The 14,301-nt window shown below is 60.9% G+C and overlaps 2 protein-coding genes across 2 annotated transcripts; one reads left to right on the top strand and one right to left on the bottom strand.

Moving 5' to 3' along the window:
• The first annotated feature begins 3,565 nt into the window (after window positions 1-3,565).
• Window positions 3,566-9,264, top strand: NDUFV1 (NADH:ubiquinone oxidoreductase core subunit V1). Its single transcript, XM_043924848.1, has 10 exons — window positions 3,566-3,743; window positions 4,820-4,902; window positions 4,976-5,146; window positions 5,879-6,062; window positions 6,839-7,028; window positions 7,764-7,976; window positions 8,098-8,264; window positions 8,563-8,644; window positions 8,867-9,012; window positions 9,119-9,264. Exons 1-10 carry the CDS (start codon window positions 3,672-3,674, stop codon window positions 9,203-9,205), a joined length of 1,395 nt encoding a protein of 464 aa, XP_043780783.1. The 5' UTR covers window positions 3,566-3,671; the 3' UTR covers window positions 9,206-9,264.
• A 533-nt stretch (window positions 9,265-9,797) lies between these two features.
• Window positions 9,798-13,820, bottom strand: LOC122708594 (double C2-like domain-containing protein gamma). The gene is made up of 11 exons (XM_043924835.1): window positions 13,623-13,820; window positions 13,167-13,523; window positions 12,932-13,011; window positions 12,782-12,853; window positions 12,486-12,595; window positions 12,261-12,396; window positions 12,129-12,179; window positions 10,635-10,789; window positions 10,450-10,531; window positions 10,196-10,292; window positions 9,798-10,119 (listed from the first exon to the last, which is right to left on the bottom strand). Exons 2-11 carry the CDS (start codon window positions 13,387-13,389, stop codon window positions 9,989-9,991), a joined length of 1,137 nt encoding a protein of 378 aa, XP_043780770.1. The 5' UTR covers window positions 13,390-13,523; window positions 13,623-13,820; the 3' UTR covers window positions 9,798-9,988.
• Window positions 13,821-14,301: the final 481 nt, after the last annotated feature.

The raw sequence follows: 14,301 nt of genomic DNA, 5'->3' as shown, positions 1-14,301 counted from the left end.
TTTTTTTTTTTTTTTTTTAAGGATTTAAGATAATATTGGATTAGACAGTATTTGGCTCTGAGGTAGAGGCGCTTTAGTTTTTTCTATTAAAGTCTAGATTTTTAAGGATCAGTATATTCATATGCTGGGAAGATTCCCTGGAGGAGGGCATGGAAACCCACTCCAGTATTCTTGCCTGGAGAATCCTGCAGACAGAGGAGCCTGGTAGGCTATAGTCCATGGGGTCAGAGTCAGACATGCCTGAAGAGACTTAGCACATATTCATATGCTACTGTGAAATGTTTTTTAACCATTTAGAAAACAGTGGAAAGAAGCAAAAATAATAATGGGGGGATTTCCCTGGTGGTCCAGAGGTAAAGACTCCACACTTCCACTGCAGTGGGTATAGGTTTGATCTCTGGTGGGGGAATTAAGATTCTGCGTGCTACACAGCACAGCCAAAATAACAAAAATACTAATAGGGACTAAGTCAGGGCAGTGAAAACATGCTGCATGGAGGCTAAGTCGTTTCAATCGTGTCTGACTCTTGGCGACTCTCCAGACCATAGCCCACTAGGCTCCTCTGTCCATGGGATTCTCCAGGCATGAATACTAGAGTGGGTTGCCCTGCCCTCCTCCAGGGGATCTTCCCGACCAGGGAGGCAGGTTCTTTACTGCTAGCACCACCTGGGAAGCCCCTGAGAACATGTTACAACTTTCTTTTGTTACTACTCTCTTTTTGCTATTTTGTATTTCTTAAATTTCCAACAAAGGAAAAGCGTCTAGTTTTTTCATTTTCCAAATATAAAATTAGATTACAATACTGCGTAAGCCCCTCCCAGGAGAAGCTCTGTCCTGGGGGTTGGAGAAGAGGGAAGATCAGATCAAGCTGTAGTCACGTTGGCCCCATGGCAGTAGTTGTGTAAGAGTTGTATGAAGTGGTGGAAAAAAAGCTTCCTGGGAGGAGACATCCGAAGGGATCCTCTGGGAAGGAGGAGGCGGAGGAGGAAGGGGAGGAAGACGGATTCCCCGGTGCAAAGCCAGCTGGTGTGGGCAGAGCCAGCCAAACTGAGCTGGGCTCTGAGTGCCACGCCAGGGGGCTTGGGTTTCTTCCTGAGGACACGGGGAACCACAAGGGGTCTCAGGCAGGGGAGGAGCAAGACAGATCCCAGGTTTACAACAGTCCTGCTCATTCCATGGTGCGAAGAGGTGATTGCAGGGCAAAGACTTGAGACTGGGAGACCTCAAGGAGGCTTTATAAAATTCCAGGTGAAAGCTGATGGGTCATGGCCGTGGGGCGTGCTCAGAAGGCAGGGCTGGCAGGATGCAGTGGATCTGGGGACAACGAGGCATCCTGGATGCCTTCCAGCTTCTGGTCTGGGGGCTGGCAGGGGAGACAGTGGCACAGGATGAGATAGCCGAGAGCCAGGGTCTGGGATACCTTAGAAGAGGGCTTCCTGGAGGAGGTGATATCCAGTGGAGCCTGGCAAGAGTGGGCTCTGGATGGGTGGGGACTGAGGGTCAGGAGACCTCAGGAGGAGTTCTGGCCGCTGTGCTGTCCTAGGCAGGCCACTCCGCGTGGCTAATACTCTCTGTCCTCTTCTGAAAACAGGGGCTCATCATTCCTACGCTCTGGGTTGAGGGAGGATTAAGGAGATAACACATGGCAAGTGCTTGGCACTGAGCCTGGCGCAGGATGATCTGGGGGCCCTGCCCGTTGTTCTTACTTTCCCATCACCCCATCCCCAGCATCTCCCATCCGCAGCATCGCCGGGCTGCCTTCTCCCCACGGCTTTGTGTTCCCCTGACCCAGTTAGATAGGGATGAGGAGAGAATCCACCCTCCGGCTCCATCCTGCCCCGCTTCTGCCACCCCAGAGGGAGGGATCCACGGACTCAGGTCTGAGCCCGGATTAGCTGTGTAATCCCCAGCTCTGACTGGACAATCTCTTTTCCTGCCTGGGAGAGGGGGCCTGGGGCTGGGAGTCAGGACTGCTGGGCCCTGGGCCTGGTGCTGCCCCACCCCTCTGGGAGCCCTCAGACAAGGTGCCCCGGCTCTTGCCTCTTCTTTTGGAAACACCACTGACACCCTGCAAGGGTTGTCGTGTGTGTGCCAGGTGTCTGGGTGTCTGCTGTGTGTGGGGCGCTCTGCAAAGGAAGAAAGGCCTGGGTCGGTTTCCAGCGCTACATGCAGCAGCTTCACGCCCCTGGACGAGAGATGAAACCATCATGGCCCTCCATTTTCTTCGTGGAGAAAATGAAGTTAACGGTATCCAGGGCTACTGTGAATATATGAGAAATTAAGGGCCTATTGCTTTGTAAATAGCACATTTCTTGAGAGATAAGAAAGAATGGGTCTTCCTTAGCAGTCCAGTGGTTCAGAATCCACCTTCCAATGCAGGGGACCCTGGTCCAGGAAGATCCCACATGCAAGGGGCAACTGAGCCACCCATGAGCCACAACTACTGAAGCCCGTGTGCCCTAGAGCCCCTGCTTCAAAACAAGAGAAGCCACGGAAGTCTGAGCACTCAACTAGAGAACAGCCCTGCTCACTGCAACTAGAGGAAGCCTGTGCACAGCAAGGAAGACCCAGTGCAGCCAAAATAAATAAATAAATTAATTTAATGTTTTTTAAAAAAAGATGACAGCAGGATAAGAGAATAGAGGAGCTGGGGAGAAAAGATCCAAACAGACATGCTTATCTTGGGACTCAGAGCCACAGCGTTCCAGAGAACTGACAAACTGATAAAAAACAGTTAATCAAGCTTCGGAGACTTCGGGAGAAGGAGAAGATCAGAAGACCTTCTCAGGTCATCAGAGTACGGTGTGTGTGAGTTGGGCGGCGGCGGGGGGGGGGGGGGGGGGGCGGTAGGGGACAGAAAGGCCCTAAAGTCCCAAGCGGAAGAGGTCCTGGGGAGAGGGGGGCGTTACGTGGCCTGGGCCTGACGACCCTGCGCGGGAGGGGCAGAGTCCTTCCATCCAGGCCAGGGCCAGGTTGCCAAGGCAGCGGGGACCACGCCAGGATCTTGAACAGCAGCGCCCAATGCCAAACCCTCCTGACCCGCGACGCGGGAGGGATGGAGGACAGTGCAGCAGCAGCGGGGAGTGGATGGGCCGCCCGATGACCATCTCCACCCTCTTGGCCTCACCCCAACCTAGGACTCTAGACACCCCTCCTCTGGGAGACTCTGCCCCAGACCCCCTGCCTGCCTCGCCTCCCTGCTTGCCAGAGCCCAGGGATGCCCGCGGTGGGTGGGGGAAAATTCACAGTCTGGGAGGGCTGGGACAGGGCCAGAGCAGTACAAGGCAGGCAGGAGGGTCCCGCTGAACAGTAGGCTGAAAGGCTGAGAGTCCGGAGGCAAATGCGAAAGAGCAGAGCCGGCGAGCCAGACAGTAAATAAATGACAGCCCCGCGGCAGGAGAAAGGCAGTCCGGAGGCCCAAGGGACTACATCTACCAGCAGCCTCAGCGCCAGACAGGGCACTTCCGGCCTCTCCGCGCTCCCTCGAGGAGGCGGGGCCAAGGGCGGGGCGGGAGCGGCGCGGGGAAGTTGGGGCGCGCCCCGGCGTCAGGGCGCGTGTGACGTTCTTCCTGTGCGCCGCCTAGCGTCTCGGTCGTGCCGGGTCCTGAGCCTCAGAGCCGTGAAGGTGACAGCGGGAGGTTACCGGCTTGCCTCTCCCACCCCGCCCCGCGATGCTGGCGGCACGGCGGCTGCTCGGCGGGTCGCTCCCCGCGCGGGTGTCTGTGCGATTCAGCGGCGATACGGTGAGGCCCGACCTGAGGGGCGCTCGCGGGCCGGGTCTCGCTGTCGCGTCTGCGCGCGCCATCCCTGGGTCCGTAGTGCCTTCTGGAGAAGCCTCTCATCTCCCCCCGTCTGACAAGAAGGTTCCAGATGAAGAAGGGGACGGGTCCCAAACGGGAGGCTGACTCTTCCCTGCCCCTAGCCCTCCGGCCCTTTGGCTGCCCCTCATTTAACAGCTGCGTGACCTAATGGAAAATTTTGCAGCTGGCAAAGCGTCCTTGTCTCATTCCTTCCTCGCTACAACCTTGTAGTGCGTGAAGGGGTCATTGCCCCATTTTACGGATGCAGAAACCGCTTTGGAGAGGGCCGTGTGCCTCCTCATTCCTCGTTCAACGTTCTGCTCCCTGTGTTGGCTTTTAAGGGGTTGGGTGTCTGGAAGCCAGGTCCCCTTAGCCCTCAGCTGGGGTTCTCTCTGTGTCTCGTAGGATTCCAGAGCCATCTCTCCTCAACAGTTTTATCCCGAGCGGATCTCCCGCCACCATCTTGTGTCCCAACCCCAGTGAAGCATTCCTCTTCCTTCAGAAAACACATTTTGTCTCCAGCAGAGTTTAGCCATATAAGCAAGACTTTGGCCAAATCAAGTTTTGATCAGCAGAGCCAGACAAGTAAATAAATGGACATGACGTCACCCTGGGCTCAGGGCTGTGGTCTGTGCTGTGGATCCTATGTGGGCTTTGGCCACAGGCAGACCTGTGCTTAGATTCCACCTGCTCCTTCAGGCTGTGTGCCTTTTGTAAGCTCATTTTGCTCTGAGTCTTGTTTCCTCTTCTGTGAAATGGAGGAAATCATTCCTATCTCAGGGTTATGAGAATGAAATGACATCTTGGATATAAAAAGCTTAGTCTCGTACCTGCTAACAGAAAGTGCTTACTAAGTGGTGATGGTAGTTATGACGCTACAAAGGGTTCTGAAGTTTTGGCCCCTGCTGTCCTCCCAGTCCAACCCTCCTTAATTAGGGGACCCAAAAATCTGTAGCTCCTGGCCTGGCCCCTCAAAATATCAGAGCTCTGCTGGGTATACTGATTCTCTGTGTCCCCAGACAGCGCCCAAGAAAACCTCATTTGGCTCACTGAAGGATGAAGACCGGATCTTCACCAACCTGTATGGACGCCATGACTGGAGGTGAGATGGTGCCCTTAGGCTGGTGGATCCCCAGGCAGGGCCTCCTCCTCACTGCCTTCCCCACCCTATCCAGGCTTAAAGGTGCCCAGAGTCGAGGTGACTGGTACAAGACGAAGGAGATTCTGCTGAAGGGGCCTGACTGGATCCTGGGTGAGGTCAAGACATCGGGCTTGCGGGGCCGTGGAGGTGCTGGCTTCCCCACTGGCCTTAAATGGAGCTTCATGAATAAGCCCTCAGATGGCAGGTGTGTATAGGCAGGCAGAAATGGGGTTACACCTCGGGGCAGCTGGGACTTACCTGGGCCTTGGGGATGTTTCCTTGGAAACCAAGAGTGAATGAAGTGGGAAAACCTTACCAGAGCTCCAGTAGCAGGGACTCGGTTCTCTGGTCTTCCTCAGGGGAGTCTTGAAGGGCAGCAGAGTCTACACAAGATTTTGACTCCAGCAGACTTAATTGATCAATTCCTGGATCTGCCATTTAATCATATAGCTTTAGGCAATCTCCGGACCTTTCAGAACCTCAGTATTCTGTTCTGTAAATGTATATTGTGTTGTTCAGGGATTAAAGAAATACTGTGCCTACAGCTTTTGGCGTGCACTTTGGTTTGCATGTAGAAAGTAAATGATAAATGTCAGCTCTGCCTCCTTTTGGCTCCGGAGATACGATGGAGGTTCACAGAGTGCTCATTGTGACCAAAAGCAGATTTGGGCTCTTGAGAAAGCACTGGGAGAGGCATTTGGGCTGAGTAGAACCAAGACCTTGCCTGTGGTCATAGCTGCCCCAGTGTGGACTAGGCAGTGAGCTCCCCCGTCGTTGGTGGTGAGCAAGCAGAGCCCTGGGAAGTTGTTGGGAGGACAGAGAAGGATTGGCTGTCAGATAAGACCTGTTTGAGGTTTCCTGGTGGAGTGGGGTGGCATACGGTTGAAGGCCTGACCCTGGGGGCCCTGTAGCCCAACTGACCTGCTGGCCGCCGCAGGCCCAAGTATCTGGTGGTGAATGCGGATGAGGGGGAGCCAGGCACCTGCAAGGACCGAGAGATCATCCGCCACGACCCCCACAAGCTGGTGGAAGGCTGCCTAGTGGGGGGCCGAGCCATGGGCGCTCGCGCCGCCTACATCTACATCCGCGGGGAGTTCTACAACGAGGCCTCCAATTTGCAGGTGGGCAGGGGGAGGGGAGGTACTGAGTGGGCACTCACACGCACCAAGCCAGGCAGAGTTCGTCGTAGGTTCTCGAGTGGGATCTGCCTGGAGTCGTGCTGGGAGGGTGGGGATCTCTCGAGCTGGCCTGTGTCCTGAGTGGGACGTGCACCCCAAAGCCTCCGTCTCGCTCTGCGTCCCAGAGCCTCAGCCTGGGAGGTCTTCCAGGGCTTCAGGGCTCCTGGGGTGGGGGTAGGCTGGAGAGCTCACACATGGGCATTTTTCCTGAAGGGTCAGGGGGTCATGTCAGTAATTCTCAGCCCAGTGACGCCTGTAGTAACTGGTCTAGGGCCAAAGCCTCACCTTTCTATTAGGTTCATAACCTGGCACATGGTAGCAGTCTGTGTGTTATTACATGTGTAAAAAGCAGCCTCCAGGGTCTTTTCCTCGACTCAGAAGCAGTACTCACTCATTGTAAAGACAGGAATCCACACCATGTCAGAGAAAAATCTGCCATAGACTGACTACCTAGAGAAACTACTTGCTGAAATTTTCATTATTTCCTTAAAATCTTTATAAAAAATACATATAGTTGGAGGATTTGTTAAATGTTACTACACGAGTAGTACACACATTGTAAAAATCCCCACCCTTCTCCCAGCACGTCCTCTGCTTATGTCCAGAGGGAGCTTTGGCCCTGGACTATGGTGAAGGGCTCACTGGGCCTGTACCCCGCCCTCCCACATGCAGTGTTCCTGGGCTCGTGGGGCCCATGTCTGTACACCCCTGTCCCACAGGTAGCCATCCGAGAGGCCTATGAGGCTGGTCTGATTGGCAAGAACGCCTGTGGCTCCGGCTACGATTTCGACGTGTTCGTGGTGCGTGGGGCCGGGGCCTACATCTGCGGGGAGGAGACGGCGCTCATCGAGTCCCTCGAGGGCAAACAGGGCAAGCCCCGCCTGAAGCCGCCCTTCCCTGCAGACGTGGGTACGACCTGGCGCCTGGCCTCATCCCGGGCCTTGTCCTGTGGAATCCGGGATCTGGCTTCAGGTCGCCACTGTCATTTTGGGGAATTTCTGAGTCCCTTCGCTGGGGCCTGACACCGCGAGTAGGTGGGAACAACATAGAGGCTGCACCAGAGCGCCCCGGAGCCTCTCACCCTGCCCCAGTGCACAGGCCACACGGCCGGTGCTCTCCAGCCGCCTGGAACTCGGGGCAGGTGGTGGAGACGTAGTACGGCTGGGATCGGGCTCCCGGGGGACGAGGGTGACACAGGGGTGGGAGCCGGGCTCTGCCGCAGAAGCAGACCCTGGACAGATGCCACCTCCAGAAGACCCACCCCAGCTGTCCCCAACCTCCAGCAGCCACTGGCTTGCTTCCCTTTTAAAAACATATATTTATTTTGTTTTTGGCTGTGCCGGCTCTTTGTTGCTGCACAGGCTTTGCTCTCCTTGTGGCAAACGGGGCCACTCTAGTTCTGGTGCGCGGGCTTCTCATCACGATGGCCTCTCTCGCTGCCGAGCACAAGCTCTAGGGCGTGTGGGCTTCGGTGGTGCAGCGCCCGGGCCCTGGGGGACAGGCTCAGTAGCTGTGGCACACAGGCTTAGTTGCCCCTCGGCACGTGGGATTGAACCCACGTCTCCTGCGTCGGCAGGTGGATTCTTTGCTACTGAGCCACCAGGCACGCGCCATCCACCAGGTTTTCATCCTCCTCCCCCACAGGAGTGTTTGGCTGCCCTACAACCGTGGCCAATGTGGAGACAGTGGCCGTGTCCCCTACCATCTGCCGCCGTGGGGGTGCGTGGTTTGCCAGCTTTGGCCGAGAGCGCAACTCAGGCACCAAACTGTTCAACATCTCCGGCCACGTCAACAACCCCTGCACAGTGGAGGAGGAGATGTCTGTACCGCTGAAGGAACTGATTGAAAAGCATGCCGGTGAGGCCTGGGGCCAGCCAGCGGGGCGGGCGGGCCTCTGGGGCCTGGGCCGGGGCGCGGGCTGACTGTGCCGGCCCCTGCCCTGACCGTCCATCCTCTCGGGGACTGCCTGGGGCCCCAGGGGGGGTCACGGGCGGCTGGGACAACCTCCTCGCTGTGATTCCTGGCGGCTCGTCCACGCCGCTGATCCCCAAGTCCGTGTGTGAGACGGTGCTGATGGACTTCGACGCGCTGATCCAGGCGCAGACGGGCCTGGGCACAGCTGCCGTGATCGTCATGGACCGCTCGGTAAGGAGGGGCCGCCACGCTCCCCACCCAGTCCCTGCCTTAGGCCAGGCTGGTTAGTAACCCGGCCTGGGCTCCTCAGAGACACCTGCTAGTTCTTGGGTCCTGATTCCTGTCACCCGAGACACAGGGAGGTGGGAGAGGCCGGGGGGCAAGGCTTCTCTGGGGGGAGTGCCCGTGGAGCCTGGCAGCGCAGGATGCCTGGGGTGGGTGGAGGAGGCCAGCGCACTGCTGGAATCGGGTGGGCGTGCCGCCCGGGGCTGAGGCTCGGGCACCTCCACATTGCCCCTCGTCTCTGCAGACGGACATTGTGAAAGCCATCGCCCGCCTCATCGAGTTCTACAAGCATGAGAGCTGTGGCCAGTGCACCCCGTGCCGCGAGGGTAGGCGCGCTGGGCAGGCTGGGGTTTCTCTGTGGCTCATGCCGGGCCTGGGTGGGGCACGGGGCACAGGTGGCACGGGCTCTGGACCCTGACTACACCGCTGCGGCCGCCCAGCCTGCTGTGGCCTCTCAGCCCCCGCCCCCTGACCCACACCCCTCGAGTTCCATCCCCCGCACCCCGGCCTGGGGGGTCAGCAGGCCGTCTCTTGCTGCCCCGGCGCAGGTGTGGACTGGATGAACAAGGTGATGGCCCGCTTTGTGAGGGGGGACGCCCGGCCGGCGGAGATCGACTCCCTGTGGGAGATCAGCAAGCAGATCGAGGGCCACACCATCTGCGCCCTGGGCGACGGGGCTGCCTGGCCCGTGCAGGTACTGCTAACCCGCGAGGGCGCGGGGGCTGAGTGCCCGGGCACAGGGGGGCGGGGCTTTCAGACCCTGCTTCACACCACGCTCCCTGCACCCCCTCCCGCCCCAGGGCCTGATCCGACACTTCCGGCCAGAACTCGAGGAGCGGATGCATCAGTTTGCCCAGCAGCACCAGGCCAGGCAGGCCGCTTCCTGAGCCCACAGGGCTGGTGTCCGTCTGTCTGGATGGCTGGACAGTAAAGCTAATGATACCCACTCTCGCGTTGCATCTTCTCTGTTGCCTTGCCTGCCTCCACGCTGCTGCTGCAGCCCATGGTTCACAGAGGCGGGGGGACTTTGGAGGGATAGGTCAGGACAAGGTCATGTTGAGAATCGACACCTTGACGCCCTGTGTGTCAGTCTGTCACAGGCTGTGTGTGCTCAGTCATGTTCGACTCTTTGGGACCCTTTGACTGAAGCCCGCCAGACTCCTGTCCAGGGGATTTCCCAGGCAATACTGGAGTGGGTTGCCATTTCCTTCTCCAGGGGATCTTCCCGACCCAGGAATTGAATCCTTGTCTCCTGCATTGCAGGCGGATTCTTGACCACTGAGCCACTAAGGGAAGCCCCTGTCATAGACCACCCTGAGCGTTTATCCCTCAGTGCAGGGGTCAAGAGTGGGGAGGGGAAAACCGGCCTGGGGTCAGACCTGGGCCTGGCCCTGTGCAGGCCTCTGGAGGGTGGGAGCGAGGAGAGCAGGGCCCATTCTGCCCCGTGAGGTGATGGCAGGGAAAAAATGGACTGTCCGGTCTGGTTGGGAGGAGAGGTTTATTTTTGCTTCATGATTTGACAGTGGGGTGAATTCGAACAGGGAAGGAAGGAAGCAATTGACCAGGGGCTGGACAGCGGGGGTGAAGCAGCCCAGGGCCTTCCAGCTCCGCAGAGAGGCTGTGGGGCAGCCCACGGAAGGGGCAGTGAGCAGGCCAGCCCGGGGGCCCCGCTAGTCGCTGAGCTGGAGGGGCGTGCCGTCCAGCGGGTGCCACAGCTCCAGCCTGCGGTCACTGCGGCCCAGGCATTCGCGCCAGTGTTGCTGGCGCTCCCCGCCGGCCCGGCTGCTCAGCTGCACCCCGCCTGGGTTGGGGGACAGGTCAGGAGCCATGTGGGAGCCCTCCGCCCCCCGACTCGGCTCCCCCGCATTCCCACTCACCGATGAAGTCGTCAGCCGTGCCCAGGTCATAATCCCATACAGACACCAGCAGCGTCTTCTGGGCCAGCTCCTCCCGCGGGCCTGCGTAGAAGAACTCCTGCAGGGGACGCGGTGAAAAGGAGGCGGCCTTAGTCCTCCACAGCGTCAGGAACAGACTCAGGCGAGTGGCCCAGGGCAGCTGGGGCCTGCACTGTGAGACAGGATGCCGACCCCCTCCCCCAGCAGCCGGGACTGCCATCTGTCGGCGGGCCTACCTCGTTGAACTCGGGGTTCAGGGTCTTCCTCCGAACGCTGGTCTTGTATTTCGATTTCTTCCCTGCATTGGGATGCAGGAAACTGGGAGGGATGAGGTTGGTTTCAGTGTGGCCCCAGAGAGGCGAGCCGCGGAGGGGCTCTGAGGAACCCCCACTGCCCACCCGGCCGCCCGCTTCACACTCACAGGCGGACGAAGGGGTCCGAGTAGCCGTTGGCGTCCATGGGGGCGAGGTGGGCGCAGCGCAGCACGCCCACCAGCAGGCCGCCCCGCCGAGAGCTGTAGCACAGTGACAGCAGGACGCGCCCGCGCTCCTCCCAGGCCGCCTCCACCTCCACCTCCTGCCGCGGGGCCGGCGGTCAGCCCGCGTGGCCCAGCGCCCACAGGGCCGGCGGTCAGCCCCGCGTGGCCCACCATCCGGCAGGGGCAGGCTGGCTCAGCCCATGTGGCCCACCACCCAGCCGCCCACCAGTACTGGCCCGGACAGGAGAACTCAAACTGGCCGCAAAGAAATCAGGGGCCGATGTTCGATTGTGTGGTTCAGTTTCCCGATACTGTCACTGACTTAGTGCCCTGGAATGAGACTTCCAGGTCAGCTCTACCCTCCAGGGCCTGAGAAGGGGAGGGGGCTTGTCCGGGTCACCTGACCGACCATTTGCAGCAGTGTTTGTCATGGAGGGGGAGGGAACTGATGTCTCTGAGGGTCACAAACACATAGGAGCTTCCTAGGTGGCCTTCCATTAGGGGCCCGTCTCTTCCCTCTCAGGGAAGCCTCTTGGGGAAGCCTGGAAGCAGCTCCCAGAGGCGCACCCCTCCTCAAAGCACACACAGGCCGCGTCAGCTGCAAGACCCCAACCCCCTCACACCCCACAGCCCGGGGGTCAGATCCTGAATGCCCTTTACCCCTCAGCTCCTGGTGCTTCCAGAAGGACTCAGGATACCCCGGAAAGAATGTGCTTCTCCCACACCTCACGTGGGGTTTGAGTTGCAGAAAGCCCAACTGCCTTGCTTGCGTTCAGTTCTCAGTAAGGGGGTGCTCCGTGAGTGCCGGCCAGGTGCCAGGGGGCTGCTGTGGGGGGCCTGGGGACACAAGCCCTGGGGAGGGCTTGTGGTAGGGCTGCTCCCCCAGGAGGGCTCCCCAGCCTGGACTTGACTGACGGTCACAGGCTCCACCAGGGGGCAGAGCAGCAAGGCCTGGCCCTTAGGTCCGGGGGAGCTGGGTAGGCGGAGGGCCCTGCCACAGCTCTGCGGGTCCCTGGGGCCCTGGGCTGCAGGCGCCCTGGCCAGGTCTCTGGTTTCATCCTGCAAATCCCTCGCGGTCACCTTCACCTCTCCTGACAAGGGCCGGTCCAGAGTGCCCAGCCCAGGAGCAGTACCCACGCTGCCCCCGGGGCAGGCCTAGTGGCCGTGGGCCCACCACTGCCGTTCTCCCCTGAACTCTGACCTGTCCCGCCCGCGCGCGTCGCTGACCAACCGCCCAGCTCCAGCCTCTGTCTCAAGCTGGCCTGTGTCTCTGCCCCCCCAGGGCCTTGTGCCCCACAGCTCCTGGGGCCTGGCTGTCCCCCTGAGACTATGAGTGTTCACGGGCCCGGAGAGAGAGAGTGCCTCAGTTTCTCTGCGCTCCCCTGGGCCCGGAGCCCTGCCCAGCACCATACCCCCCAGGTCCCACGTCCCACCGACCTCATACAGAGACATGCCGCGTGCTGTGTCCAGGCTCTTGGGCCTCTTGGTCTGAAAGAGCAGAAAGCCCGGTCACCTGGGCCAGACGCTGCCCGGGTCTCCCTCCCTGTTCCCCTCGCCAGCCCCACTCACCAGCCTCCGCCTCTCCAGACACACGTCGAAGCTCCTGGCCCGGTTGGGCACCAGCTTCCTCAGGGGCACCCGCAGCTCTCCCAGGGGAGGCGCCCGCCTCCGTCGCCGCAGCCACGGGTCTTCACACACGCACAGCCTGGGGGCCACCTGGGTCAGCCTGGCCAGGACAGCCCCCCGCCCTGGCCCCCGCCGCCTCCCCACTTGTGGCCCAGACCCCATCCTCACCGCAGGGTCTTGCGCCGGGCGTCCTGGAGGGTGAACCCATGATAGGTGAGCGTCTCCTCCCAGACAGGCCCCCGTGTGCCCCGAACCGTGCGCGTCCGCAGCTGGCTGGCCTGAGGGCCAAGCAGGGAGGGTCAGAGCCCTCCTCGGGCCCTGGTGCCCCACCTGGGCGCCAGCAATGGGGGGCCCCCTGCCTGAGGGGGAGGCCTTGGGGAGGAGGGGCGTGGCAGACCAGGAGGGCGCTCCAGGTCGGGCTCCTGGCCGAGGGGCAGCGGTGGGGGCCTGCGTCTCGCACTCACCTTGCTGGCCCCGGGCAGCAGGTTGGCTTTGACGAAGGTGTCCACGGAGCCCGAGGCCGGCGGCTTGAGGCCCTGGGAGGGGAGAGTGGCTGTGGAAGAGGCTCGGGGCCCAGGCCCGAGCCCCGGGGACCCCGCCCGCCCCCTCCTCACCTTGGCACGGTGGGCCGTGCAGTGCAGGGTGCTGTTGTCCGCGTCAAAAAGGAGCGTGAACTCGAGGGTGCCGAGGGTGGCTAGGGGCAGGCGGCAGGCAGGTCAGCGTCTGCGCCAACCCCCACCGGGCACCATGCCTCCTGGCCCTCCCTGGTCGGAAGCCTGGCCTGCCCCAGACCCCTCCCTGGATGGGCAGAGCCCAGAGTGTCCCCCCTGTCCCCCTGCCCCCACTCACTGCTGTCGTCTGAGTCTCCCTCTGGCTCTGGGTCCGGCTGGGGCTGGGGTGCAGAGCGGACGGGGGTCCCTGGGGGGCGTGGGTCTGGGGGGCGCAGGGCGGGCTCAGCGGTGGGGTAGAAGTGTGGAAAGTAGTGGGAGATGAGGCGGATGGGCCGGATGGGGCCCGGGCTCACGTCGATAGCCATGTGCTCCTGCATGCTCACCCGCCCCCGGCCTGCCATGGGGGCACCGACGTGGGCGGGGACTCAGAGGAGCCCCCGAGGACCGCAGATGGGGGCACGGCACTGAGCCAGCCAGTCAGGGCGAACGGGCATCACTGAGGGTGTCGTGGGGGGTCCTGGGTGGCAGCCGGGACCTGAGGACAGAGCACAAGGTCAAGGCTGGCGGGGTGGGGGCCTCCAGCCCAGGGATGGGCACCTTGTGTGCCGGCGGCTAGGCCAGCGGGGCCACTTACCGCTCGGAGAGCCCCTGCACCTGCCTTGGGTGGCTGCTGGGCGCCTGACTGAGGTGACCCGTGAGAGCCAGCGGGTGGCCGTGGGGGAGGCCGAAGGGGCGGGACTCAGGGCCCCCCCCAGAGCCCAGGAGCCCGCAGCTCCCTGCCTGCACCCCAAGGGTCCCTCCCCCCACCCCCAGTTCACACTCTGTCGGAGGGTTATTTTTACCACCATCATGTGGCCCTGCTCCCAGGTGAGGAGGCTGGAGGGCCAGAGGTGACACAAGAGGTGTGAGGGGCAACAGGAGGCGGGGGGGGGGGGGGCGAGGAGGGGTGAGAGAGAGGGGGCTGGGGGGAGCGGGTGGGGAGTCACGTGGGGGGGGAGGGGGGAGTGGGGAGGAGAGATGGGAGGGCTCCATGGAGACAGGAGGGGAAAGGCAACCTGATCCCCTTGCTGCTCAAGCCTTTAAAACATCAACCAATCGCTTCGGCTCCTCTCCCCCTTCTCCCAGCTTGGAATAAAATCCTAACCCATCCCCTAACCCACCCCGTAGGGAGGCTTGGCCCCTCCCTACGGCCCCCTGAATGGTGGGTCCCTCGCCCCCATGTCCACATGGCTCCTCCGGGTTTCCTTGAACACCCCAAGCTCTGTGCATGTGTTGCTCCTTCTGACTGTTGTTCTGTCGCTCAGTCGTGTCTG

Source organism: Cervus elaphus, chromosome 2 (assembly GCF_910594005.1).
Source record: "Cervus elaphus chromosome 2, mCerEla1.1, whole genome shotgun sequence".
NCBI classification, from domain to species: Eukaryota; Metazoa; Chordata; class Mammalia; order Artiodactyla; family Cervidae; genus Cervus; species Cervus elaphus.
The sequence above is the reverse complement of the archived record's forward strand: the minus strand, read 5'-3'. Positions and strand labels throughout refer to the sequence as shown.